The following is a 27,886-nucleotide window of genomic DNA, read 5'->3' as shown; positions in this document are numbered from 1 at the left end:
GATGAAATGTACTAATTATTCGTATGTTGAATTGCAGAAATGACCATACCAGTTTAGAGAGATGAAAGTTGCAAAGAGAGACACTGACATAACCCTTTTCTGGAAAAACAAAACTTAGTAGTGGCCAGAAGAAGAATGACTTGTTTCTCAGAAATCACATGTCCTGGATGACTCATTTCCAAGAAATCAGAAGGTCTACAGGCCCCTTCAGTGAAAAGTGAAACTTATCCTATAGGCTATTTTGAATGAGTTAGACACCTAGTTAGTGATTAATGTATAGACTTTTAAATCGATTGGACCTCTGGAGTAGGTGGTCTTGGAAAACGTGTATAACTGTGTGAATCTCAAGAGGTTCGGTGGAGTGGTAGCCTTGTGTGGGGACGCAAGAGCATTATCTCCCCAGGCCTGAATAAACCGTTTTGACTTCAATTATTGGGTCTGTCTTTCTTACAACAAGCCGGTGTCGTCAACCTTGTATATCACTTGGTCCGCACTTTGGGGGCTTACATCAAGTATAATGTGGATAAATGCGAGGTTATCCACTTTGGTGGCAAAAACAGGAAGGCAGATTATTATCTGAAAGGCAATAGATTGGGAGAAGGGGAAGTGCAAAGAGACCTGGGTGTCCTTGTGCACCAATTGCTGAAGGTAAGCATGCAGGTGCAGCAGGCGGTTAAGAAGGCAAATGGTATGTTGGCCTTTGTAGTGAGAGGATTCGAGTACAGGAACAAGGATGTCTTGCTGCAGTTGTACAGGGCCTTGGTGAGACCACATCTTGAGTATTGTGTGCAGTTTTGGTCATCTTATCTGAGGAAGGATGTCCTTGCCATGGAAGGAGTGCAGCCAAGATTCACCAGACTGATACCTGGGATGGCAGGAATGACGTATGAGGAGAGATTGGGTCGATTGGGCTTATATTCGCTGGATTTTAGAAGAATGAGAGGGGATCTCATTAAAACTTATAAGATTCTAACAGGACTGGATGTTCCCAATGGCCGGGGAGTCTAGAACCAGGGGTCACAGTCTAAGGATAAGGGGTAAGCCATTTAGGACAGAGATGAGGAGGAATTTCTTCACCCAGAGAGTGGTGAACCTATGCAATTCTCTACCACAGAAGGCAGTGAAGCCAATTCATTAAATATATTCAAGGAGTTGGATATATTTCTTAAGGCTAAAGGGATCAAGGGATATGGGGAGAAGGCAGGGACAGGGGACTGAATTTGGATGATCAGCCATGATCTCATTGAATGGCAGTGCAGGCTCGAGGGGCCGAATGGCCTACTCCTGCTCCTATCTTCTATGTTTCCATGTTACAAGACAAAATTTGACACCAAACCACATCAGGAGAAATTAGGGCAGGTGAGCAAAAGCTTGGTCAAAGAGGCAGGTTTTAAGGAATGTGTTAAAGGAGGAAAGAGAGGTAGAGAGCTGGAGAGGTTTAGGCAGGGAATTCCAGAGCTTAGGGCCTAGGCAACAGAAGGCACGGTCACCAATGGTTGAGCGATTATAATCAGGGATGCTCAAGAGGCCAGAATTAGAGGAGTGCAGATATCTCGGGGGTTGTGGGGCAGGAGGCGATTACAGTGATAGGGAGGGGCAAGGCCATGGAGGGATTTGAAAACAAGGATGAGAATTTTAAAAATTGAGGTGTTGCTTAACCGGGAGCCAATGTAGGTCAGTGAGCACAGGGGCGATGGGTGAACGGGACTTGGTGCGAGTTAGGACACGGGCTGCCGAGTTTTGGATGATCTCAAGTTTACGTAGGGTAGAACGTGGGAGGCCAGCCAGGAGTGCGTTGGAATAGTCAAGTCTAGAGGTAACAAAGGCCTGGATGAGGGTTTCAGCAGCAGAGGAGCTGAGACGGGGCGGAGTCAGGCGACGTTACAGAGGTGGAAATAGGCGGTCTTAGTTATGGCGCGGATATGTGGTCGGAAGTGGGAAGAGAAGCCATTGTAGGTTATTCTCTGGCTACGATTGGATAAGAATGGAATCAGTCAAATGCAGTTCCACCCAGCTGGATGACATTAGACAGGCGTCGGAGGAAGATGGAGTGGTCAACCGTGTCAAAGGCTGCAAACAGGTCAAGAAGGACAAGGAGGGATAGTTTACCTTTGTCACAGTTACACAGGATGGCATTTGTGACTTTGATAAGAGCTATTTTGGTACAGTAGCGGGGTGGAAACCCGATTGGAGTTCTGGGCAAGATGGGCCCGGATTTGGGAGGTGACAACACGTTCACTGACTTGAGAGGAAAGGGAGGTTGGAGATGGGGTGGTAGTTTGCAAGGATGGAGGGGTTAAGGAGAGTTGGTTTTTTGAGAGGGGTGATGGCGGCATATTTGAAGGAGAGGGGTACAGTACCCGAGGAAAGAGAACCGTTAAAAATATCAGCTAATATGGGAGCCAGAAAAGGAAGTTGTGTGGTGAGCAGTTTAGTGGGAATAGGGTCGAGGGACCAGGAAGTGGGTCTCATGGACAAGATGAGCGTAGAGAGCAAAGATTAAACTGAATTGTATCTTTTTTCAGAAAATATTTCTGACACAGCACTTAACATTATTAAAAGTTTTTTGCTCAAATAAGTATGCTGAAGTGCAAGACATTTAATCAGAACATCTGTCCAATCTTGAATAATATTGTCCTTCCAGAGTTTGCCACTTCACTGTATTTTCTCAGTCGGCCAAAATAGTCACTTGCATTAATTTCCTGTGAAATTTATCTTTGATAACAGTCCAAAATCATTTTACAAAACAAAATTTAGATGGCCTTAACCGCTTCTAATAGTGGCTTCCCTGGTGGGGGATGGTGGCGTTTGTCTATCACTGAACAAGTTGCTGAAGACTGAGGAGGGAGTAGGGATTACAATCAGGAAGTCCCAACACTCTGAATTGAATGGACATTCTTACTGTCAGGCATTGTAGGTACAGATGCGTGCTGGGAGTTGTAGTCCGCTGCCTTACTGAGTCTTTAGCTGAGAGCGATGGCTCCAGGATGTTTGATGAACTCGATTGCCAGGCTTCTCAGACACTGGTCTCTGGTGAAAAACCTTGCTAGAAATATTTTAAACACATAATTCTGCTATAAAAGGAAAGTTTGTTTTCCTCTGTTGTGTCGCGAGCATTATTTTTCATACTAAATTTCTCCGATTACTGAATGTCTACGTTGATGGCCACATGAATCCTATCCTGCAGCACACATTTATGCAGTGATGGATAAAAACAAGGTAACTCAAGCATTCAGGAAAGACATGGAGCACAGGAAACGTGGATGTTTTGACATATATCTTAAGGTAATGAGCCAGCCCTGCAGAAAAAGCTGTGGTATGAATTTTTCAGGCTAAATGTGGTCAACAGGAGAAGGGCCAGGAAATATTTGAAGTTTGCTACAGAATACCAGTCCAAAATAAGGGAACAGATGTCATTTTAGGACAATGTTGGAAACATAAACTGGAACTGCCCAAATTGAAATTACTGGATCCATCAGTGTAGTGTATGAGTGGTTTGATGTACAAGCGAGGCAACAAGATGCAGCTCTTTTCTAAACTTGATTCTTCAGGTGAAACACAATTCATGAAGTAGAAGGAACTGAACTTACAGGCATTAGTGACCATAAGACAGTTACTTTTCAATCTAGCTTGAGAAATAGCACAAAGAGAAGTGTGAGAATGACCACTGGTTCAAGTACACAAGCAAGTTTTTAAAAAACTGCAATGAAATTCCTCTTAAACTCTTTATTTGATCTGTTAGTGGCTATCTTCTATTTATGCCCCCTTATTCTAGACTCCCCGATTATAAATCACTCAACCTTTGGTGGCCGTGCCTTCTGTTGCCGAGGCCCCATGCTATGGAATTCCCTGCCTAAACCTGTCCGCCTTGCTACCTCTCTTTCCTCCTTAAAACCTACCTCTTTGACCAAGCTTTTCGTCACCTGCCCAAATTTATCTTTGTGGATCGGTGTCAAATTTTTTGTCTTAAAATACTCCTATGCAGTGCCTTGGGACATTTTACTATGTTAAAGGCGCTATATAAATACACGTTGTTGATTATCTGAATCTTGCAATTTCCCGGATGTGTAGATCTGTAATAACATAGGAACAGAAGTAGGTCATTCAACTCCTTGTGCCTGCTCCGCCATTCAATGAAATCATGGCTGACCTGTGATTTAACTCCATATCCCTTAATACCTTTGGTTAACAGAAAGCAATCAATCTCTGATTTAAAATTAACAATTGATCTAGCATCAATTACCATCTGCAGAAGAGAGTTCCAAACTTCTACCTGCCTTTGTTTAGAAGTGTTTCCTAATTTCCACTCATAACAGCAGTATACTCAAGCCCTATGGCACACATTTTGATTTTCCAGTAGGCTTTCATGACTTGAGTTGATGATATTACAAAAGAGACTTATGCAGCTGGAATAATTAAAACAGAAATCAATAAATTTTAAATGTTTAATCATCCTCATTTAGTACAGAACAAAATCCTAAAAATATATATACACATTTAACTTGTATGACAAGGCAGAAATAATAAATTGGTTTAAAAGTTTATAAACGAGGAAAATATAGTCTAAATTTCTAATTAAATATAGATTTATTCAAAAGTAAAAACTTCAGATCAGAACATAAAAGTAACTTGAAAAATCTGCACAGCCATTTTTAAGAATGTATAGTAGTCTTGATAGAACAGTAGAAAAATAGAACAGTGGAAAGAGATATATTTTTAAAAAAGGGAATTAATGCCGTCACATTTTGTAAAGGGTGAAAGGCTTAATATTTGTAAGTGGTCATAAAAGTTGGGTCATTTTATGTAAATATGCAAATGTAAACATTAAAAACACATCTCATCTGCTCAGATATTCGCTGCAAGTCAATAAAACAAAATTCTGAATTTTTTTTTATTGCTGTTTTGTGAAAAAAAATCTTAATGAAGATCCATAAAATAGTGCCCATATTGTAGCATAGCAACAGAAGAGCAATGCTGGGTAAGCAGGTCATCTCGCCTTCAGGTTTAAATATAGTGGTTGGCCCCTGCAGATCAGATGGTCGTCGTCTTAGTTGTGTGCAAATTGGAAGGATCTCAGACCTCAATGTATAGATGTGGAGGTCTTACATTAAATGCGTTGCAATCTTCCTCCAATATAGATCCTGAGAAATATATATATATACTGTATATTATATATATATTTTTTAAGCATCATCTTTCTGCAAAGTTGCTTTGAATACAAAAAGTCTTTAGCAGGCAACAGCACAGTGGTGGTTTCAGCTTGTATTTGCACCTGCTGTTTCATGTGTTTGATTGCTGACACCTGGTTCAGAGCGTGGGCCTTTCTGTCGGATGCTGCGGCCTGAAGAAATTAAGTCAGCATATCCTTGTTGATGTGAAAATGCATAGCCCGATCGACGAACAGACGCATTCCGGTTGAAAGAACGTGGCCTACTTGGTTTGGGCAGAAGTTCGATCTCATATTTTTTGCGGCACATTTGAATCTATTAAAAACCAAAACATCTTTGTTCAATGGGTTGCTACCCATTCATTGAAGAACTTGCAAAGAGATTCACAACTGCTGCATAAGCAGCAGAGACAACCGTAGCAACAAGGTTTTTTCCACATTATTGGTTAGCTTTCTTCTAGCAGATGACAATGTTTCAAAATTATTACGTTTAAAGCTAGGATCACGTTTTTTCCTAAGCTTGTGCAGAGGCAATCAATAGAGCAGTTGGCTTCCAATTAGCTGATGTAACATTTGTGATTATAAAATCTAAAGGACCACAGTAATAGGAAACAAGGATTCACCAAGAGGTGAACATTTTAAACTCTACTTGGTCATCCATCACCCCCCTATGCCCCATCCACACTAGCATCAAAAAAGGAACTGCTTCTTCTGCACCTCAATATTTGGGTCACTTCATCACTCCTTTTGCCTCAGGAATTCTGGTTAACATCCTTCGTTTTTCAATCTTTCACTCTCCCAATTTCATCATTTTTCATCCTTCCCTTCCTCTCTACCCCTTGCACAATCATTCACTCTTAACCTTGCTTTTTATTAACATTCCATCATTCCTTCAATGTCCTAATATCCTGGTCACTGACCATTTGTTGTTATTACACCCGCTGTGGTAAACACCTGCTGTGTTAAAAGAGGTAGCATTGTACCTATGGCATTTGCGCACAATTACTTTTAATAGAATTCAGGTTAAAAGGAGTAATTTTTGATTTTGTGCTACTGGAGGGGTGCCTGCCTGAAAGTAGCACATATTGAATAGGGTTAGAAATAGTGGACAGCATATGTTACCAATGTACTCTGCCAGCAGGCGAGGTTCCAGTTCAAGAGTGTGGACTCATCAAATTATCTTCATCGTCTTTTTATCTAAACCAACTGAGTTACAGGCCTGTATTTTCTTCCACTCTCAGGGAATAGAAGCAGAGGAAATGGGGCAGGGAAGACTTCAGCTGGATCCCTGCCCCTTAAAATGGCACAGGAAATTTTCCTTCTCCCCCCTGCACCCCCGACCCCCTTACCAACAATCTCAGCCGCCCACCCCTTAGCAACATAGGAACAGGAGTAGGCCATTCATCCCCTCAAGCCTGTCCAATATTTAATTGGATCATGGCTGATCTGTATGTTAACACCATCTACCCACCTTGGCTCCATATCCCTCAATACCCTTACGCAACAAAAATCTATCAATCTCAGTTTTGACATTTTCAATTAACCCAGCATCCACAGCTTTTTGGGGGAGAGACTTCCAGATTACCACTACCCTTTGTGTGGAAAAAGTGCTTCCTGACATCATCCCTGAACTGCCTAGTTCTAATTTTAAGGTTATGCTGGATTCCCCACCAGACAAAATAGTTTCTCTCTAGCTACCCTATCACATTCTTTAATCATCTTAAATACCTCAATTAGAACATCCCTTAATCTTCTGTACTCAAGGGAATACAAACCTAGTCTATGCAACTTTACCTCAATTTAACCTTTTTAGCTCCAGTATCATTCTGGTGAATCTGCGCTGCACCCACTCCAAGGCCAATACATCCTTCCTGAGGTGCGATGTCCAGAAATGAATGCAGTACTCCAGATACAGACTAACTAGAGCTTTATACAACTGTAGGATAAGGTTCACCCCTTTGTATGTCAGCCCGCTTGAGATAAAGGCCAACATTGACTGTCCTACTGCATTTAAATGATGACAGGGGCAGGGCACCGCATCGGTGCCTATTTCCATGGCTTCCAGTCACTGTACTGCTGACCGAAGACGAGCACAGATTGCGGCAACACCAATTGTGGCATCAGTGCGAAGGAGGGAGAATTCCTTCCTTCCCCTTGGCAATACTCATGTCAGCAGTCTCTAGTTGGGCTCTTCCCAAATCATTTAGGGCAAAGATATCTTCAAGGAGTTTGAGCCCTCTTTATATTTAGCCCCTCCCTCTTCTGGGCCTGCAGCAAATGTCCCGCTGCAGTGCCTCTTTACTCATCGACAGTGGTGGACTCACTTTGTTGAGCAGAGGTACCTTTGGCAACTTGCCCTGCATCTATAATTAAGGGCAACCTAGAAAAATGCACCGAGGTTGTGGGTGGAAATCCTGCCCCAACCCACCTCCACTGACAAAACCACCCTGGAGGAAAATCCAGCCCATAAAGTCTACACTGCTGCTACAAAGAAAGGAACATAAATATTTAAGCAAATGTCAACTTCACAAATGATTTCAAGTACAGTAGTTGCAAACACCTTTTCTAAAAAAAATTAGATAGAAAATTAATATCCAAAATCTTATTTTCTGAAAATGGATTGAAAGTTTCATTTTCCTAAATTGAGTGACGATAAATCACCACAACAGGTTTAACAACCAGCTTGTTACTTACTTTATCAGTCTCTGATGGGTTGACTACCTGAATCATGAAACGGACTGCAACAACAGGGAGGAGACAGATTGCCACAGTTAATATGATAGTCAGCCATAGATACGGCTGTCGGAGAGCATTAGGAGCAGCACCTAAGTGAAGAATAAAGTCTAAATTACTACACAGGGTTAAAGACCAAAACTAAGATTCAACTTCAATCTGCTTTTCTCCCACTAATTACACCAAATTTCAGCAAGCCTTTTTGTTCTCGGTTAAGTGTTAAAACACATGTATCCCACCAATTAATGCAAGAGATCATGGAAGAAGAAGAGGCTATGCTGCCCAACAAGCCCACTTCTTTCACTAATACAATTTACATGGACTATGATTGAGTATCCTCCACTCTTGTTTAAATACTCGAGTGTCAGCCTCGACTCAGTAGCACTCGCGGCTCTGAATCAGAAGGTGGCGAATTCATGCCCCGCTTCAGAAACTTGAGCACATCATCTAGGTTGACACTCCAGTGCAATACTGAGTGAGTGCTGTAGTATCAGAGGTGCCATCTTTCAGACAAGATATTAAGCCGAGGACCCACCTGCCCTCTCGGTAGACATAAAAGATCCTACAGCACTATTTGAAGAGCAGGAGTGTTTTTCTGGTGTCCTGGTCAATATTTATCCATCAACTAACATCGGTAAAACAGATTATCTGGTCATTTATCTCATTGGTGTTTATGGGACCTTGTGTGACAAATGGCTGCTACGTTTTTCTACATTGCAACACTGACTACACTTCAAAAAGTACTTCATTGTTAAGTGGTTTGGGATGTTCTTTAGTTGTGAAAGGTGCTATATAAATGCAAGTTCTTTCTTCTCTTTTTGTAAAATTGCAAACATAGAAATATAGAAGATAGGAGCGGGGGTAGGCCATTCGGCCACTCAAGCCTGTTCCACCATTTAATGAGATCATGGCTGATCATCCAAATTCAGTACCCTGTCTCTGCTTTCTCCCCATATCCCTTGATCCCTTTAGCCTTAAGAAATATATCCAACTCCTTCTTGAATATATTTAATGAATTGGCCTCTACTGCCTTCTGTGGTAGAGAATTCCACAGGTTCACCACTCTGGGTGAAGAAATTCCTCCTCATCTCAGTCCTAAATGGCTTACCCCTTACCCTTCGACAGCGACAGCACCAGAGGACCACTGTTTAGGCAATAATCATGGGTCATCAGGAACAGGCCATATTACTGCAGATGCAACTATACAGTACAAATCCAAAATTCCTCCCATTACATACAGACATACATGCTACAGTTTATAATGGTACATTTCATGTTTGGATTTTCATGCATTTTAGATCTTTGCAATGACAAATTGGTTGGCATCCCTGCATGCATATTCCGGCATACCTATTTCTATAATTTATTTTTGCACTGGAATAAAATTTCCACTTTCCTGATGGCTCAGTAAGTAGCTGAGCCACAAGATCATAAGTCTGTGCTGAGTTAGCTGTTTTCAAACAAAGACAGTTACTGAGGTATAACAATTAGCCTTAGCACTCCTGGGCTAGGGATGGGGAATCATTCAAGGATCCTATTTCTGATTACTCAGTGACTTTTGCTGCAAGTCTTTTCGCTTGGACAGGATAGATATTGGTGGTTATGTACCCAGAAGTCAAAAAGCTTGAGTATATTAACGGTTATGGCAGTTTTCACTTGATCTTCTCTGTAGACAGATGTGCAAGGGCAGTGTAATCAGGAGTTCTTTCAATTCCATTAAAACATGTTACATTTTATTAGTAATCTCTGTACAGTTTAATTATTGTCTCAAATATGGATTTAAATTTTGGTGGATTTAGTGCACATTAATACAAGAGATGCCAGTGCTGTGGAATGGGCATTTTTCCACACTCACCAATTGTCAGCATCAAGGAGCAGACCAACTGCAGAGCAAAACCCACTTCAGTCTGTTCAGTGGTGAATCTTATCTACATCCTCAAAAAAGGATCCACTTCTACATCCAGCAGGACATTGCCATTTCCCATGCCAATCACCCATATCACCGGTCTTGGCAAAAATTGACAAAAAGTGCAAAGCATCATGCTGAGCCTCAGGAGTCATTTAGAACTGAATCGAGACTATCCAAAATAATCCCTTCCCACTAATGTTACTTTATGAAGAGACTTTTCTGGACGAGATGTGAAAGAGCAGTGTCTTAACTTACTGCACCTCAGTAGCCCCTGTAGATATTAATTTTAAACATTTCTGTTCAACGAATACATTTAAATTATCAAATGTCTTCTTTAAACAGGGATGGGAGGAGTCTCGTGTGGAGCATAAACACTGACAGACCTGTTGGGCCAAATGGACTGTTTGTACTGTAAATACTTTATAATACTTCATAACATTACTGACCAGTAAACGTAAAAACCGATGGGTATAGGATATGGATTCCTGCACTGTGAAGGTCAAACATGATTGCAAAATATAAAACGATACTTCCGAAGACTGAAAAGGCATTGACAAATGTCCAGTAAGAAGTATCCAGAGCAATCTGCAAGAAAGAAATTAAAATGTGTACAAACATATATAAATGGGAAAAGGGTTACGTTTATATAAAGTTAGTGCAAAATATAAACTAGTGAATAAACAGATTTACATTATGTGGGGTCATTTCAACAAACATTTTGTTTTGTGATTATTACAGTTGAAAAAAGACATCACGGAGGGGAAGACCATTTGACAGTGACATCACCCATATCACACTGCAATTTATGCATCGACTTAAATTTAAGCGTGCATTGACCGAATTTAATATTGCTTGCCTTGCAGAAAACAGAACGACCTGGAATTTGCAGTAGAAATAACGGTGAGGCTATCAGAATTCACCGTTATTAAAGAGGAAATCGGACAGCAACTTCTGGCAGCCGCACATGGGCAGTTAAACGCGGCAATCAGGAAGTTGCTATCTGAATTGCCCTGCTTCTCCAGAACCTGTGCTATCTCTCCCAGAGACTCGGCATTGAAATACATGGAACGGCGTGAAGTTGTGGTACTTACCCACTAGATACCCACTAAACACACCAGAAAAAGTTGGAGCTTGTCCATTCATGTGTAATGGTGTGACAAGTCTTAATTATTGCCAAACAACCTCTCTAGCACTGAAAATTAACTTTTACAAGTGTGGCGTCTCATTTCTTCAGATTTTAATTTTTTGGAGATTTAAAAAAAAAAAGTTTTTATTTCTCTTGCTTTCTGTCTTTTATCTCTCTCTTAATCCCATCTTTCTTTTCCCTCTTTCACTTTCTGTACATGATTTGGCATTGAATTAATTATTCTAACTTGCAATTCCTGGTTTAGACTCTGTGTCTCAGAAAGGATTCTTCAATCTGATTAGAGACACATGGTTGCTTGCCCTGATCTAGGTCCCAGATCCTCTGTAGAGGATGTCACGCTGTTTTGGATTTCTAATAACCACATGTTCCAGTGCAAAACCCCACAGAAAGCCTGTGGGCAAGTATAAGTGTAATGAATGGCTAGTACCATACGTCTGCCATTGACAGCAAAATCCAGGCCAATGTGAATCCACAGGATAAGATCTGCTTGTTCCATTGACCAAGACTTTTTTTATTCATTCATTCGAGGGATGTGGACGTCGCTGGCAAGGCCAGCATTTATTGCCTATCCCGAATTGCCCTCGAGAAGGTGGTGATGAGCCGATACAGCACATGATGTGGTACTGAGTCACACAGACCTGGAAGGTCCAAGGTTGTGCTGGTGCTGACTTTACCGATATCAACTAGAGCCACAAGAGGTGCAGTTTTAAAAAATTATTTAAATGGATGTGGGAGTCACTGGCAAGGCCAGCATTTATTGCCCATCCCTAGTTGCTCTCGAGAAGGTGGCTTCAGTGTCCCTGGGCTAGGATAGAAAGAAATAATTTTAAAAAAGCAACGTTTCCCAACTCCTGATTACTTTCCAATGATTCCCACTGAAATGTATGCAAAGCTGTGGATGTCAGGGGAGAAAAGGATTGGGCTTGGGGGAGATGTCCCCACACTCTAATACACTGCTGACAAAGAATGGCCACTTGGTTGAGGTATTAGAGGGCAGTTGTACTTGTGAAATCATCACGAGCAAGAGTCCTCGTCTTCAGGGGAGGAGAAAAATGTTGCGGGGGGGGGGGGGGGCGTGGGGGTGTAGCGGCACCCACAAAACATCTACTTACCTGGAAATTGACAGCTATGATGAGAGCGGAGGCTGTGGTGACGGCAAATGACTGGTAATCAGTTGGTGCCTCACCATCCTGGCCCATTGTTTGAAGGAAAGCTCCATAAGGTATGAAGAAAATGACCAGAGACATGAGAATGCCATGAAGCAAACTGATAAAGAACTTCTTGAAATTGAAGAAAGAATCTTTCTGTCCAGGTAGATAAAGCTTTGGAAACCGAAGACTCAATTTGTCGGTCACATCCTAAGGAGAAAGGAGGAGGGAAATTGAGTGAAACTGTAAAAACAGAACAAAAGTACAATCCAAACTACACTTTGGAAGAGTGCCAGAAGAACAGGATGGGTGTGGTCCATTTGAAGCACACACATTTTAGCTGTACATGCCTATAATAGAGACTTTTGCCTATTTGGCCTGGAACGGATTTGGGTAGAATTTCTATTATCTGTTGCTCCGCAAAATTATTGTCTACATCAGGTCCAGTGTAATTAATAAGTACATACAAATTATATTGACATTGATAAGGAATATACCTGATCAAGCACCCCAACAACCAACACTGGAAGACTGCTGTACAGAACGTTGTATAGCGTGATAAACCAATTCTCATATGCAGTCTGTGCACAAAAGGAGAAACAGAAAGCATTAGATTACTTTGTGATTTGTTCATGAAACGCATAGCAGCAAATCAAAAATATATTTATGGGTGGAAAAAAAACCATGCTTACTCAAATCACAAAATGAGCACTGTTCACAGCAGTGCAGGGGGCGGTGGTAAACTTTGCAAAAATTGAAGTGCAAGAAAAAAAAAGGTAGACAAGGACAGTAATCAGGGCCTTAATCGAGACAGATGCCCTGGTCACCGCACCCCTTTGGCCTAAACAAATGACCTCAACGTTTGAATATGGATTGCTGCCAGTGCAGATACAGCCATGTCAAGAAACCTAATGATCAATGTACCCTTCTCACAAGAATTGTACATTTAAAATGTACAGTGGCTTCACACAATAAGCAACCTGAAAATTCAATTAAAAAGAATTTGGAAACACTAAATAGAATTGCAAAATAGCTTAGACATATGAAAACAAAGACTCACTTGAGTCGCCTGAAAAAAAGGGTACACATTTCTTTTAGGATGGTAACTTTTCACAAATATTTCAACGTCATGGCATTATCAGTAGTAAATTAAAATGAAATTCTCCTCACTATTACAGGCATGAAAATAATTGGCCAATTAATGTAGAAATTGAAGAAAATTGTAGTAATTAAAGATAAGTAGCAATTACAAATAAAGACCCTGATGCTGCTCCATCCATTGGTAGCCACTATGGAATTTATTCCTCGTTTTCAAAAGCTTACTGATGACCCTTCTCCTCCACCATACTTTTTCCACCCATTCAAAACTTTCCGTTACCCCTCTCCCTCCTGTTTTCCACACTGTAAAGCAGTGTGTTGGAAGTTTTTGCTACTGTTGCAGTCATTTAAAAAAAAAAATTCATAATTTTGGAATCCCATAATTACGGCACAGTCTTTTGTATCAGACTAAATAATTGCTTTTACCTGTGCGGAAAATCCATTGAAAAAGGAGTACCAAAAGTGAACTAGAGTAAATGCAAAGTTTTTGTAGAAGAAGTATCCTAAAAACTTGCACATCCGGATGTATGACCACCTCCCATGGACCAGGAGCAGTCGCTGCAGAAAACGAAACTGCCCAAAAGCGTAGTCACTCGACATGACAGCCTGCATGCCTTCCTGGCCGCTGATCCCTACGCCAATATGAGCAGCTGTAGCATGGGACACAAAAATGCTGGTCATTACCATCTTCACAGAATTTAAACACTGCATTTTTCCAAAACAGCTAAAGATACCCAACCATCATCATTTGATGCAGTATTAATGGTGCGTTAATAGCTGTAAAACCTAGTTCTGTTATATATGGTTTTAAATTGAGAAACGTGGGTGAAAGGCCAAGATCTACAGACACCAAAATTGAAAAAGAAAACAGGATAAATTAGATGATGCCAACAAAGTGGTGGTTGGTTGTGTTTGTGAACTGAATTTTAAAAAAAAAATTCAGTCACAGGATGTGGGCGTTTATTGCCCATCCTTAATTGCCCTCGAGAAGGTGGTGGTGAGTTGCATTCTTGACAACAGAGTGGCTTGCTAGGCCATTTCAGATGGCAGTTAAGAATCAACCACATTGCTATGGGTCTGGAGTCACAATGGCCAGGCTGGGTAAGTCCTTCCCTAAAGAACATTAGTGATCGAGATGGGTTTTTATGACAATTCGGTAGTTACATGGTCACCATTACCGACACTAGCTTTTTATCCCAGATTTTTTATTTAATTAACTGAATTTAAATTCCCCAGCTGCCGTGGTGGAATTTGAACTCCTAACTGGATCATTAGTCCAGGCCTCTGGATTACTAGTCCAGTAACATAAGCACTATGCTACCATTCCCTGAAGAGCTGATTTAAAGGTGTTCCAATATTGATTAGTAATACAGGTAGACTATCCTTTATCCGAAAACCTCGGGACCAGCCGTGTTTCGGTTTTCGGAAAATTTCGGATGGTATTTTATAAGACTGGGAAATTTGTCGGGGGTGGGTCGGCGGGGATCAGGGTCGGCGGGGGGTCGGGGGTGGGGGGGGGTCGGGGTCGTGCGCCACTCTGGTCATGTCGTGCGCACGACTTACGCTGAACGAAAAAACCTTCGGTTTTTAGAGGGTTTCGGTTTTCGGAAGTTCGGATAAAAGGTAGTCTACCTGTACAACTCTCATACCAATCTGTAAGCAATTTAAAAGTATACATTAAGGTTACAATTTTCAACACAAGAAAGCATGGAACAAGAAAAGGCCATTCAGCTCATCCATTGACTTCAATAGAAAGAACAATTGGGAGAGGATTATAACCAATATCGCCCGTGTTACACCATTGGCAAAAGTTAAAATGATCCCTTTATTTCCCTAACCTGCTCTCACTCCCACCATGTCCTGTGGAGTGTTAGTTCAGTTTACACCCCTTAGTGCTCAAACTGACTGAGCATAATAGACATGTTTCTCCATTAGTCTGCATCCTGTTCCTGTGGAAATGGGGCCCATGGAAGAGTGATAGATTTACTGATTGCCAGTGATTTTATTCTACTGAACCTGGAGGGAAGCAGAGCCACCTGGTGAGGTGCAAAGTAGAACAAAAACCAGTCACAAAGACAATCATGACACACAAAGCATCCATTAGTTACAAAAAAGAAATATCCTACTCATTTTAGAAAAGGAATAAATCTGTAGATTTTAAAAATTCCATGAGCATTCAATACAGCCAAATAGCAGGTCTTCATTCCTACCCGTCACATAGAAAGTGAAATTGGTCTTCGACTGTAGTGCAAATTCATGATCAAATAGGACACCAAGGTTGTGAACAGACTTGGTCAGCCTCAAAGTTGCCGGGGAGAAAGATCAAATCAGTGGAAAGGAATTGGAGTTTGTGGCGTGAACCAAAGACAATGGCTTTGGTCTTCCTGATAGTTAATTGGAGGAAATTTCTACTCATCTGGTGCTGGATGTCAGACAAGCAGTCTGATAGTATAGAGATGGTGGAGGGTTCGAGAGAGGTAGAGCTGGGTATCATCAGCGTACACGTGAAAACTCACGTTGTGTTGCCAGATGATGTCACCGAGGGGCAACACGTAGATGAGAAAGAGGAGGGGGCCAAGGATAGATCCTGGGGGGAAACCAAAGGGTGAGACAGTATGGGATTGGGAAGAGAAGCCATTGCAGGTGATTCTATGGTTACGGTTGGAGAGATAGCAATTAAATCCAGCGAGTGGAGTCCCATCCAGCTTTACGACGGTGGAGAGGCGTTGAGCAGAGTTTTGTGGTCAATTGTGTCAAAGGCTGCAGACAGGTCCAGAAGGGTGTGAAGGGATAGATTACTTTTGTCGCAGTCAATTAGGATGTCATTGGCAAAACCAGTTTCAGTACTTGGGCAGGGGCGGAAGCCCAGTTGGAGGGATTCAAACAAGGAGTTCTGGGAAAGATGGATATGGATTTGGGAGGCAGCAACATGTTCAAGGACTTGAGAGGAAAGGGAGTTTGGAGATGGGGGCGATAGTTTGCAAGGATGGAGGGGTCGAGGGTTGGATTTTGAGAGGGGTGGTGATGGCAGATTTGAAGGGAGGGGGGAGAATACCAGAGGGGAGAGAACTTGTTCTGGACTGATGGACCATTTTATATGCAGATAGCACCCTCTGGTGGTGGTTATGTGTTAGCAGTGTTTGTGTGGGAGGAGAGGTCATTTGACCTTTCTTCCTGAGAGACCCAGGAAGTAGAATCCCAGGAAGAACCTGAACTGAGTAATGGAGAATTCCATGAGGGATTCACAATCCAATGTAATCTGATCTTCTATGTTAGGCCAAGCGCAATATCTGTGAGTATCTTTGTTTGTTAGCATAATAGCAACATTGTCAGAGTAGTATTTTGATAACACTATGTTTATAAAAGGTTAATATTTGATAGTTACAGAAGTTAGTCCAAATGTTAGTTAGTTATACAATTAGTCTACTCTACTGTTGTAAATATGTTTATATCTTACGTAATATCAAATTTATAGTACTCAGTTTTATGTACAAAACATACTTCGTCTTTGTTTACAGTTTCACAAATTTGTTCAAGTAAAGCTTCAAACAGCAAACGGCTTCACGAGGAATTATTTTGAATAAGTGTTTAACTTGCTGGATAACTAGCTAGGAGCACGTCTAGTGCGGCCAGTACAGAACCATTAACAATATAAAAGAAAATAAAGCATTAGACAAGCCTGTTCCAGATTGCGCTCACATTCCTCAAATGGATTTTGTAAAGAAGCCCATTAACGTACTGGTTTAAAATTGAATCAATGACATAAAAGCTCTATTTTCTTTCTCCCCTTGCTAAAATTCCATTTAACAGGAGAGATGGGCCGTGTTTTTCTTGCTTAGGAGCATTATTTTGGCTCGCGTAGGAACCAAAGGAAAATAGCTTTGTAAGAGATTATTAAACTACCAGCCCTCGCTGCACTTACTTTTTATCATGTTAACGTCATTAGCTCCATCTCCAATTGCCAGGGTAATAGCTTTCTTGTATTTTTTCACCAAGCTCACCACCATGGCTTTCTGTTTGGGGGTGACACGACAGCAGACTACAGCAGTGCACTGGCAGGCTAATTGCACAAAGTCTTTCTGTCGCTTTTCTTTAGCAATTTCATCTTTTTGATCCTTTTCTATTTGCATTCTCTTTTCATCCTCTGTTCTTGGTCGCCTGAACCATTTCTTTTTCCTTCTTTTCTTTTCTCTGAGTATTTCATTCTGGAAAATAAGTGCATCGTAAGAACATAGGAACAGGAGTAGGCCATTTAGCCCCTTTAGCCTATTCCGCCATTCAAGGAGATCATGGCTGATCTGTGACCTAACTTCATATACCGGCCTTTGTCCCATATCCCCCAATATCTTTGGTTCACAAAAATCTATCAGTCACAGATTTAAAATTAACAATTGATCCAGCATCAAATGCCGTTTGCAGAAGAGAGTTCCAAACTTCTACCGCCCCTTGCATGGAGAAATGTTTCCTAACTTCACTCCTGAAAGATCTGGCTCTAACTTTTAGGCAATGTCCCCTAGTCCTAGACTCCCCAACCAGCAGAAATAGTTTCTCTCTATCTACCCTCTCAGTTCCCCATGTCAGCTTGAAAACTTCGATCAAATCACCCCAAAACCTTCTAAATTCTAGGGAATACAACCCTAGTTTGTGAAATCTGTCCTCGTAATTTAACGCTTGGAGTCCAAGTATCATTCTGGTAAACCTACACTGCACTCCCTCCAAGGTCAGTATATCCTTCCTAAGGTGTGGTGCCCAGAACTTCTCAGTACTCCAGGTGTGGTCTCACCACAGTTTTGTATAGCTGCAGCATAACTTCTACCCCATTGTATTCTAGTCCTCTAGATATAAAGCCCATCAAAATGAATAGTGATTAGAGACTGAGAAAAGACAAGGAAGTTAGGGGCAACTTTTGGTAAAAGGACTGCCCTGGTCAAAGTTATAAATAATATTCAATGACAGCAGCTCACTGTCCTTCCTTATCCTTCTCTAGCTTGCCTTTGACCAATTGATGATTTCAGCAAGCGGAGGTCTGTGGAATAGAAATTGGATTGGAAGGGAACGAGCCATCTATGTATTTCCAGCAGGTGATATGGCATTGTCAAAAATACAAATCTAGAGGAACTGGCATTTTATAATGTGGAAGTGGTGGTATTTGCCCACTGAATCTTATATGGGAATGAAGACCCTTGCAATACAGGGCTGATATGTGGAGGCCCTCTGCTGTGAGAGAGGCTATCTTGCTCAAATTAGCTCGGGGCCAAACCCACCTCAGGGAACTAGACTGGGTAAACTATCCAAGCACCAATGCCCTCCCTCCCCTCCCACCGCCCCTTCCATTTTTGTTCCAATTTAGTTGGCTTCAGGGAAGAATGTGGTGTTAGAGGAAAAAGTTGGTATTTTGTTGGAAAATTTCTCGCATGTATGGTGGCAACAGATTGGGTGCAAATTTAACCCAACGTGCTGGGTGGGAAACCCACGGGATTGGGTGGAACGCTAGTTTTACACCTGCCCAATACTACTCTCTATTGACTTCAATGGAGAGTAAAATTGGGTGGGGTGGAAAAACCAGTTGCACCCAATCTAGTCAGTTTCCTGATGGGCGGGTTAGGTTAATATTGCCCCCACTATGTCTGTTTGGGCTGGATGTCAGCCCAGGTTTACACTGCCCACTGTTTACTATTGTAGGTTTTGACTCAGTCCGAAAATATACAAAATATTAACATTTATTACATACCAGCCAGGACCCGGTGATTACGAATGCGGATTTTTCTTCACTACGGAAGATATTGTTTGTGTATTGGTTGACCTCTCCTGCTACCATGTTTGTTCGGTTTCTTTGCACGGTGTCTAGCATGGCACTGAAAGAACAATTTAACAAATCTTAAGCATCTCATTGAATATTACAATTCAGATACCCGGTAGGAAATCTTTTAAAAATATTTTGTATTGTATGGTGCTGTAGCCTCAATGCTGGTGATGTATAACAGCTTTACTCTTTTCCGAGTTAGCTGGAACAATGTTAGGGACACTATAATTGACTGAAGCAGAGAGGTGAAAGGGTGGAAATTAGCCACAGTTTCCAGTCCCAATTACTATCCAATAACTCCCATTAGAAAATGCATGTATGCAGATGATGGGTGAGAGCAGGATAAGGTACATATGTGATGCTCCCTGTAGTAGAACAGTCTTCCTACACTCAGCCCTGGCTTACACACAAAAAAAGGATCATATGAGTGAGGTACTGGAGGACGGGTGACACATGTGGACTCATACCCCAGGTACGAGTCTCAGCCTGTAGGAGAGATGGAGGAGAGTGGGAAGAAAAACTATACTGCATTACCTGAAGAGATTTCACATTGAGTCATCGAGAAACAATTCCCCCCATTAAAAAAAAATAAAAAAAAGACAGGGTGGAGTATTTGGGTTAATACATTGCCTACTCCTTGCTCTTCCCTAAGTGTGAGAATCCAGTGCAAAATGAATGAGTCTAGTCAATCCAATTCCTAGTTGGCATGAGTCCCTAGCACAAAACTGCCTATACTTTGTCACCAAGAAGAAAAGATCTGCAGAGGGAGGCAGATAAGGAACTTGGCCAGTCTACCTAGACAGATGAGCTTAGCAGACCCACAGCAAGCAGTAGGATGAGTTGGTGATAGGACTGACCGAAAGAAAAAGTGTTACACTTAGCCCACCAACAGGGATAGTGCAGCATAGTTTAGTACAGGGAGGAATGAAATTAAGTTAGGTTAAATTTGCTTTAACTATTTATTTCATACATTGACTATAAAATAAAGCAATTTAATTATTCACATCTTAGAAGATTGGAGCTGTGCACAATGGCATGTGCACGTTTATGGTAATCAGTTCATATAACAAAGGAAGTTCCATTGTTACGGCCTCAAGTCACACTATTGTATAACTAGATATTGACCGTACAGGTTGTGATGTATGTGCCTTTAAGAGCAATTGTGGTGTATGTGCCTTTAAGAGCCCCAGGTGTGCGTAATGCCGGTAATTGCCACTTGGGCTATATAAGCCTGTGTATTGTGTATATCCTTTAGAACCCCCCCCAGACTTGCTTAGTAAATACCTATGAACCAACTCCTGTCTTCAGTGTCTTTATCTACACACGGACACTACACAGGTGAACTCCTGATTAGAAGGGTCACAAGGTCCACCTGCACGTGAGACCAATGACGCTAAACCCAAGGAAATATTTATGGCAGCCCTGAAATGTGCAATAATCATGCATATATCACAATATATTTCAATATGAACAAATAGGAAATAGCATAATTACAATAGAGCAGCCTATCCACAAAATTAGTGTAAAGAGGGGGTCATGGTTCAAAATGAATTTACTAAACTATTTTCAGAACAGCCAGCCAACTTTTTAAAAAGCAACAGAAATATCTAGGAATGAATAAATAAAATGTTTCATAGTTTTGTAACTCTTTGTAAACTGGCTTTAAATTTAGGAACATAGGAAAAGAGAGTAGGCCATTCAGCCCCTCGAGCCATTCCGTCATGGCTGATCTGCGACCTAACTCCATATACCTGCCGTTGGCCCATATCCCTCAATACCTTTGGTTAACAAAAAGTTAGCAATCTCAGATTTAAAATTAAGTTGACCTGGCATCAATTGCTGTTTGCAGAAGAGAGTTACAAACTTCTACCACCCTGTGTGTAGAAGTGTTTCCTAATTTAGCCTAATAATTATTCATGTGATCCCAACTGAAATGATTTGGGTCTACTCTTGCTGGGCAGTGATGTGGTCAGACAGGCAAAGACTGAGTCAATAATTTTCTCTTTCAGGATACTACTGCGGAGGTTGGTGGTTCTTTGCTGATTTTAAGGCTCAACTATAATGTGAACAAACTTAGAAATCACCTAATCAGACAAACAACCTGTAACCTTCACTTGGTTTTTCCAAACTAGCTCCGTTCCATAGGAAAACTACAGATCGCCAAACAGATTACAGAGCTGCCGTACTGGATATCTATCATCAGACTGATGTAAATCTCCATCCAGTGAATGAAATTACATACAAATTACAGATCAGTGGGCTTGGCAACAGATGCTGGGCTGCTCATCTAGCTTTTAAACAAAAATTAAATTTCAATTTCAAGTGAAGCTGCATATCCTTGAGAAACCGGATTTTTAATGCACTCTGCATAGTAACTTGGGGTAGAATAGAGCTGTTTTTAACAGTTACACATAAAAGGGGCAGATACCAAGCTGAGGCTAGGTAAAGATTTGTTTGTATCTAATTATTTGAAGGTGGATTGAGATTCTACTGGTTTCAATGCAACAAAGGTGTCGAAACAATGTTTTCTATATCTTCATTACATAGAAACTAAGGTGTCAACCCTTTGGCCTCTGAATTAGAAGGTTGTGGGTTCAAGCCCCACTCCAGACAATTGAGCAAATAATCTAGGCTAACATTTCAGTTTGGCACTGTTGGAGATGCCATCTTTTAGATGAGACATTAAACCAAGGCCCCATCTGCTTTCTAAGGTGGACGTAAAATCCAATGGCACAATTTGAAGATCATCATGGTTAACATATATCCCCCAACTAACAGTATTTTTTAATAAACAGATCATATGGTAATTTATCTCATTGCTGTCAGTGAGAGTTTGCGGTGTGCAAATTGGTTTCTGTGTTTCCTACATTACAACAGTGACTACACTTCAAAAGTACTTCATTTGCTGTAAAGCACTTTGGGCGTCCTGAGGTTGTGAAAGGCACTATAGAAATGCAAGTTCTTTCTTCTGTTAAGATTTAAAAAAAACTCACCTAACTTCCTCTCCATCGTAAATGGTCATTTCATTAGTTAGTAATCGACAGGAAAAACAAATGTTTTCAGCAGTTTCTGGTTGAAGCAGAAAAATCACCTTTTATTAGATCACAAATTTCTATAAAGAACATTAGAACACGTTTTTTTTAATGCTCAAGGTGAAGAATGCAACTACTCCAAAATGGAACACTTCCTGGGTGTTTTTAAAAAAAAAAAAAACCTGTTGTATCTGAATTGCTTGAAAGTGACGAGAGTAACGCAGGTTAGAGGAAGAGTAACCATTCCTCAGTCCTGCCCTCAAAAGATACTTTAAAAAAAATCCCAACTTTAGATAAGTACACCAGCCCCATGTTACACCACTGCAAAGGTTATCATATCAGCTGTCTTTTGCCCCTTTCCAAGCAAGATTTGCAACTACACTACAAATTATGGACAATTCTATACTGTATACCAGGCTAAAACTGTCCAAACACATGTCACTAAGAGCCCAACAGAAGCTAGCAGACAGAAAGCAGACTTTGATCCTTTCATTCAGGGTTGAATTCAACCCAAGGTCCAGAGGTGAAAGGAATGTTCATCCCACTGCACAATTCCCAGAACTAGGCAAGAAGTTCATGGCTTGATGGACCAGTTATTGTAATTCATAACCCTTTACAAGGTTATTACAAATCACGAAGGCCATTCTCCTACCTTAGTTCGCCCATCCATAACAACCCTAAAGACTGCCCATTACAGTTTCTAATAATTGAAGCGTCTAATTGGTTCTTAGCTGATTTCATGATTTTGCCTCCATTACTCTATCCGGGAGTTCATTCCATGTGCTGATCACTTTGTGAAGAACTTCCCAAATTTACTTTTAACTAATTTGAGTTACTTTCCCCTTGTCCTCTTGATTTAATTTGAAGTAATTTTCTCATTTTATTTTTCCATACGATTTACACTCAGTCACTTCTCAGATTTCTGCTTTCATTTATTGATTGCTATTCTGCATTGTGTGCAAATGTTGAGCCCCGAGTCTACTAAAACTCCTGGGTCCTTTTCAATGTTGTCCTTAGCTAATAATATGGTACAATACTTTTCCTGGTTTAATCATTTGGTATTCAAAGCGCAACCAACTGTTTACCACGACACGTACACTATTCACAGGAGTTTGTGTGTTGCCAGTTAACTCTTGTGCCTTTTCTCTTTCCTCTAGGTCCTGCTCAGCAGCAAGAGCCTGAAGAAGACATCTCCAAGGAGGACAACCCCCACCCACCCCCCCCACTCCCCTTGCAGCGATGCACCGTCACACACTCCATCCCTCCAAAGCACCAGCATGGAGATTGCCACTCCGGGTGGGTTAGAGAATGAATTAGAGTGGTCTGTGCACCATGAAGCACTCAGTATGTGTGAGCAGGAGCACATGGTGATGCAGGCACAGCCCAGGAGATGGCTCGCCGGAGGGTGGAGTTGCCAACCCTCCAGGATTGCCCTCAAATCTCCAGGAAGTCCAGATTAATCTCCAGGGCACTGCTGAGAGTAACATGGGAAAACAATTGTATGGTCATTTAAATAAAAGTTCATTTATTTCATTTGCTTTGAACACTTTCGTTTATTAGTTATAAAAATGTTGGAGATGGAACGAAGGCTGTTTGACCGATCATCATGAATCATCCAATCGGGTAACGAAGAGTTAGGAAGTGTCTGTTCGAAAGAGTTAAAAATCAGCCAGTGTGCGTCAGTAGGAAATCACAAATTAACACAAAATTGTGCTTACCTGATGTTCACAAGTAGACATTCCCAGCAAAGTCATTGGACAATGATCAGGAGTGGGAACCATAGTTGGTTTTCCCCACCTACCCTAGATGCAAAGGCCAATTGAAACACCCCTACCAGTACCCAGCAGAGCTTAGCAAACATAAAAAGAACCTGGGACTTTGCTGGTCTATGTGGTCGGTACCACACCGCCATTCCCAAAATTTAGCATCCTAAAAAGAGATGTCTTTGCCAATTTGAGGTGGTTAAAAAAGCCAGAAAAGCTGGAAGTCATTTACATTACACACATCATGTACTGATATTACTGACATTAAAAAAAATTCAATGCGAGAGGCTGAATGGCCTACTCCTGTTCCTATAATTACATCACAGCATCATATGTTTGCTATAGTTTAGGCCTCTTCCATAATAAATTAAATCAGAAGCTTCTTCTGTTCGTTCATTTTTGGTTCAAAGTGAAAATGGCAAGTATTCAGGATCGATACCATTGACCATGGGTGTGACTGAATCCTGGTAATAATGCAACACTAGCAGCTGTGTGGGGCTGGCAGATCTTCTAATATTGCTGGCTCTGTGCCGTCTGGCCACAGAAAACAGACCTCTTTGCATATCTGCTTGTACCGATATACAGATCTTCACTCCAAATGCCAAAGGGCCATTGTCTTACCTGGGAACTTTTAAAAACTTCATTGCACCAGCTATAATAAAAATTACATCTCATCATCAAACACTGGCTTAAATAATATTCATGGAATTCAGATGAATTTGAACTGGCCTGCAGAAACCTCAATTTTTTTCTTTTGGAAAAATATATTTTTGCCAATTTTCTGCTCATTAAGGCGAGGGATGTTATATTGGGGAAAGGAACACTATCTATTTCTGCTACCTAGTGTCAACATCAAGGACTTCCATGCCAGGCATAGAGTAGTTAGCTACAGAGTAAAACTTTCTTTACTCAACTCTGACGAGGTGTCTCAGCCCACCTCGGAAGAGCACCTGTTCACCATAGTGATATGCTTTCATTATCAGCAATCCTGTGGCCTTTCTGAATGAGACTGCCAGTCTAGTGATAACTATTGTCAAGTTGATATGGAACTGGGATGAATTGACCAAAAACAAAAATCACATCAAGCCCTTCAAGCCAGCAGAGGGAGAAGACTTGTATCCACTTGATCTGGCACAATATGAACCCAGGTCCCAAAGATGAAACATTAGCATCTAAATCACTTCATCACTCAGTTCATGTACAAAACTCTTAAATTTTAATTATTGATGTTGGGAATTCCAACACATGGTAGATGGAACTGAAATTATCACCATAAAAATGCAATTGCAATGAATAGTTACCTTTTTTGTCCCCCGTTAGCACCCAGATTTTAATCTCTCCTCTTTTAAGGGTTTCAATGGTCTCAGGAACACCATCCTGCAGTTTATCCTCTATAGCTGTTGCTCCAAGAAGCTGGAATAGATTGTAAGTGTGAATGCCTTGTTGCAAAAGTAGTAAACAAAAAGACAAAGACACTGAAATTACACCACAGGATACTGGCATACAAATGCTTAAGACATAGCAGGCCATTTGACTGAACTGGTCCTTGCCAGTGTTTATGCTCCACACGAGCCTCCTCCCACCCTACTTCATCTAACTTTATCAGCATACCCTTCTATTCCTTTCTCCCTCATGCACTTATTTAGCTTCCCCTGAAATGCATCTATGCTCGTCATTTCAACTACTCTCTGCGGCAGCGAGTTCCACATTCTAACCACGCTCTGGGTAAAGAAGCTTCTCCTGAATTCCTTATTGGATTTATTAGTGACCATCTTATCATAGAATAGTACAGCACAGAAGGAGGCCATTTGGCCTATCGAGTCTGCGCCGGCTCTTAAGAGCAATCCAGTTAGTCCTGCTCCCCTGCTCTTTCCCCCCTATCCCTGCTATTTTTTCTCCTTCAAGTATATATCCAATTCCCTTTTGAAGGCTACTATTGAATCTGTGTCCTTTCAGGCAACGCATTCCAAATCCTAACCACTCGTTGCATAAAAAAGTTTTTCCTCATGTTGCCTCTGGTTCTTTTACCAATCACCTTAAACCTGTGCCCTCTGGTCATCATTATCGACCCATCAGCCATTGGAAACAGTTTCTCTTTATTTACTGAATCTAAATCCTCCATGATTTTAAACACCTCCATCAAATCTCCTCTTGGCCTTCTCTGCTCCAAGGAGCAGGAGTTGACGCACGTACACAATCCTTTGCTCTTCCATTTCACTTCATCCATAACAAACAAAAAGGACAAGTGAAAGTAAGTAAAAAAAACCAGAATGAATGAAGGAAGGAAACTGAGTTCCACAGAATCACAGAAACCCCACAGTGCAGATAGAGGCCATTTCGGCCCATCGAGCCTGCACCGACACATATCCCACCCGATCCCCGTAACCCCTACACCAACACATATCCCACCCTATCCCTGTAACCCAACGTATTGACAAATAGAAAGTTTTTTTCCCCTCTTCTGCAGTGTATGTGCCTTTAAGAGCCCCATGTGTACTGTAATGCCGGTAATGGCCACTCGGGCTATATAAGCCTGTATATTGTGTTGTATCAGTTAGTTCCCCTCCAGACTTTGTTTAGTAAACACCTATGAAACCAACTCATGTCTTCGGTGTCTCTATCAACACACAGACAACAGTGGCGATGAATTGGAAACGGACTTACCTGCAATTTGGCAGCACCTCAAGGACATCTGGCGTCCAAAGTTGAAGAAAAATCAAGAAAAAGAAAAAGCTGATTTTTCACCAGCTAGCCAAGCTGGTGGCAGGTACTGCAATAATCCTTCCTGGGCGTCGGGCTGGGGCTCCAGCGGCTGGCTCTACAGCTGGGCCAAGCAGCGAAAGCGGAGGCAAGCAGTAACAGACGGGGAGGGAGCACTCGGGAGACGGCCGGCGCTGCAAGCAGGTCGGCGTTCAGACCTAGAGAGAGAGTCCGGCGGGAACGAGTCTCCAACTGTAAATAAATAAATAAAAAGAACGGAAACCGCGGGAAACAGCATCGTCATCAGCAGCAGCGGCAGGGAAACGCGATATCTTTTCTGCAGAAAAGAAAGAAAAGCGCGGGAAGCGCCATTTTATTTCTAGGATGCCTAAGTCTGGCAATATTGATGCTTTTGATTACGAGATAGAGGATTGGACCACATATGTGGAAAGAGTGGAGGTATATTGCACCGCAAATGGAATAGAAGATGAAAAAAAAGCTTCAGTACTGCTAAATCTAATGGGCGCAAAGACATACGGGCTGTTACAAAATTTAATCACTCCAGCCAAACCAAAGGACAAGAATTTTAAAGAAATTGTTGATACCCTACAGGAGCACTTAAACCCAACACCACTGCTGATAGCGGAACGATTCAAATTCTTCAAGAGAAATCAACACAAGAATGAAAGTAACGCTGATTACCTCACCGAATTAAGAAAGCTATCAAAACACTGCCAATTCGGGGCAGGACTAGCAAATTATCTTAGGAGACCGCAGACGAATTTGTCTCGAAGTGAAGGAACACAGAAAAGGCTGCTTTCTGAAAAAGATTTAACACCGGACAAGGCTTTCAGTATGGCTGTATCATACGAAGCAGCCGCAAGAGGAGCTGCAGAGATACAACAAAAGACACAGGACTTCGGCACCCATGAAATGACACAGGGTTTCGAGAGATGTTATCGCTGCAGCAGATCCACACATGACCAGAGGGACTGCTGGTTCAAGGACAAAGCATGCAGGCAATGCGGAAAGATTGGACACATTGCACGGGTATGCCGATCTGGACAAAAAAAATCCACAGACAGGAAAAAAAAAATCAATAAAGAAAAGTACAGAAAGGTACAAATGATGACGGACAGTAGCTCCGAAGACCAGAAGAGCGATAGCGACTCCGAAAACAAGAGACTAAGCTGTCTCAAATTACATAATGTAATTGCCAAAGATGATTACCAGACCATTTGGGTTACCCTCACGATAGCAGGGTCCCCAGTTAAAATGGAGCTAGATACAGGATTAGCTCTGACCGTCATAAATCGACGGGATTACGAGCGGCTATTTCCGCATATACCTTTAAAAGACACATCCATTATCTTGAAAACATATACG

The 27,886-nt window shown here is 41.5% G+C and overlaps 1 protein-coding gene across 2 annotated transcripts in view; it reads right to left on the bottom strand.

Moving 5' to 3' along the window:
• Nucleotides 1-4,431: 4,431 nt before the first annotated feature.
• atp8b1 (ATPase phospholipid transporting 8B1) overlaps nt 4,432-27,886 on the bottom strand; it is a 225,627-nt gene continuing 202,172 nt past the window's right edge. For both annotated transcript variants that reach the window (XM_085974400.1, XM_085974407.1), the window contains exons 19-28: nt 25,102-25,213; nt 21,999-22,074; nt 18,934-19,057; nt 17,125-17,407; nt 13,629-13,852; nt 12,602-12,685; nt 12,069-12,314; nt 10,256-10,394; nt 7,862-7,992; nt 4,432-5,483 (exon numbers count right to left, since the gene is read on the bottom strand). In XM_085974400.1, coding sequence (XP_085830526.1) covers nt 5,256-5,483; nt 7,862-7,992; nt 10,256-10,394; nt 12,069-12,314; nt 12,602-12,685; nt 13,629-13,852; nt 17,125-17,407; nt 18,934-19,057; nt 21,999-22,074; nt 25,102-25,213 — 1,647 coding nt within the window. In that variant the 3' untranslated portion in view covers nt 4,432-5,255. The remainder of the gene's footprint in view (nt 5,484-7,861; nt 7,993-10,255; nt 10,395-12,068; nt 12,315-12,601; nt 12,686-13,628; nt 13,853-17,124; nt 17,408-18,933; nt 19,058-21,998; nt 22,075-25,101; nt 25,214-27,886) is intronic.

This window comes from Somniosus microcephalus, chromosome 2, assembly GCF_052327205.1.
Source record: "Somniosus microcephalus isolate GS21.2 chromosome 2, FLI_Smic_1.0, whole genome shotgun sequence".
NCBI lineage: Eukaryota > Metazoa > Chordata > Chondrichthyes > Squaliformes > Somniosidae > Somniosus > Somniosus microcephalus.
The sequence above is the reverse complement of the archived record's forward strand: the minus strand, read 5'-3'. Positions and strand labels throughout refer to the sequence as shown.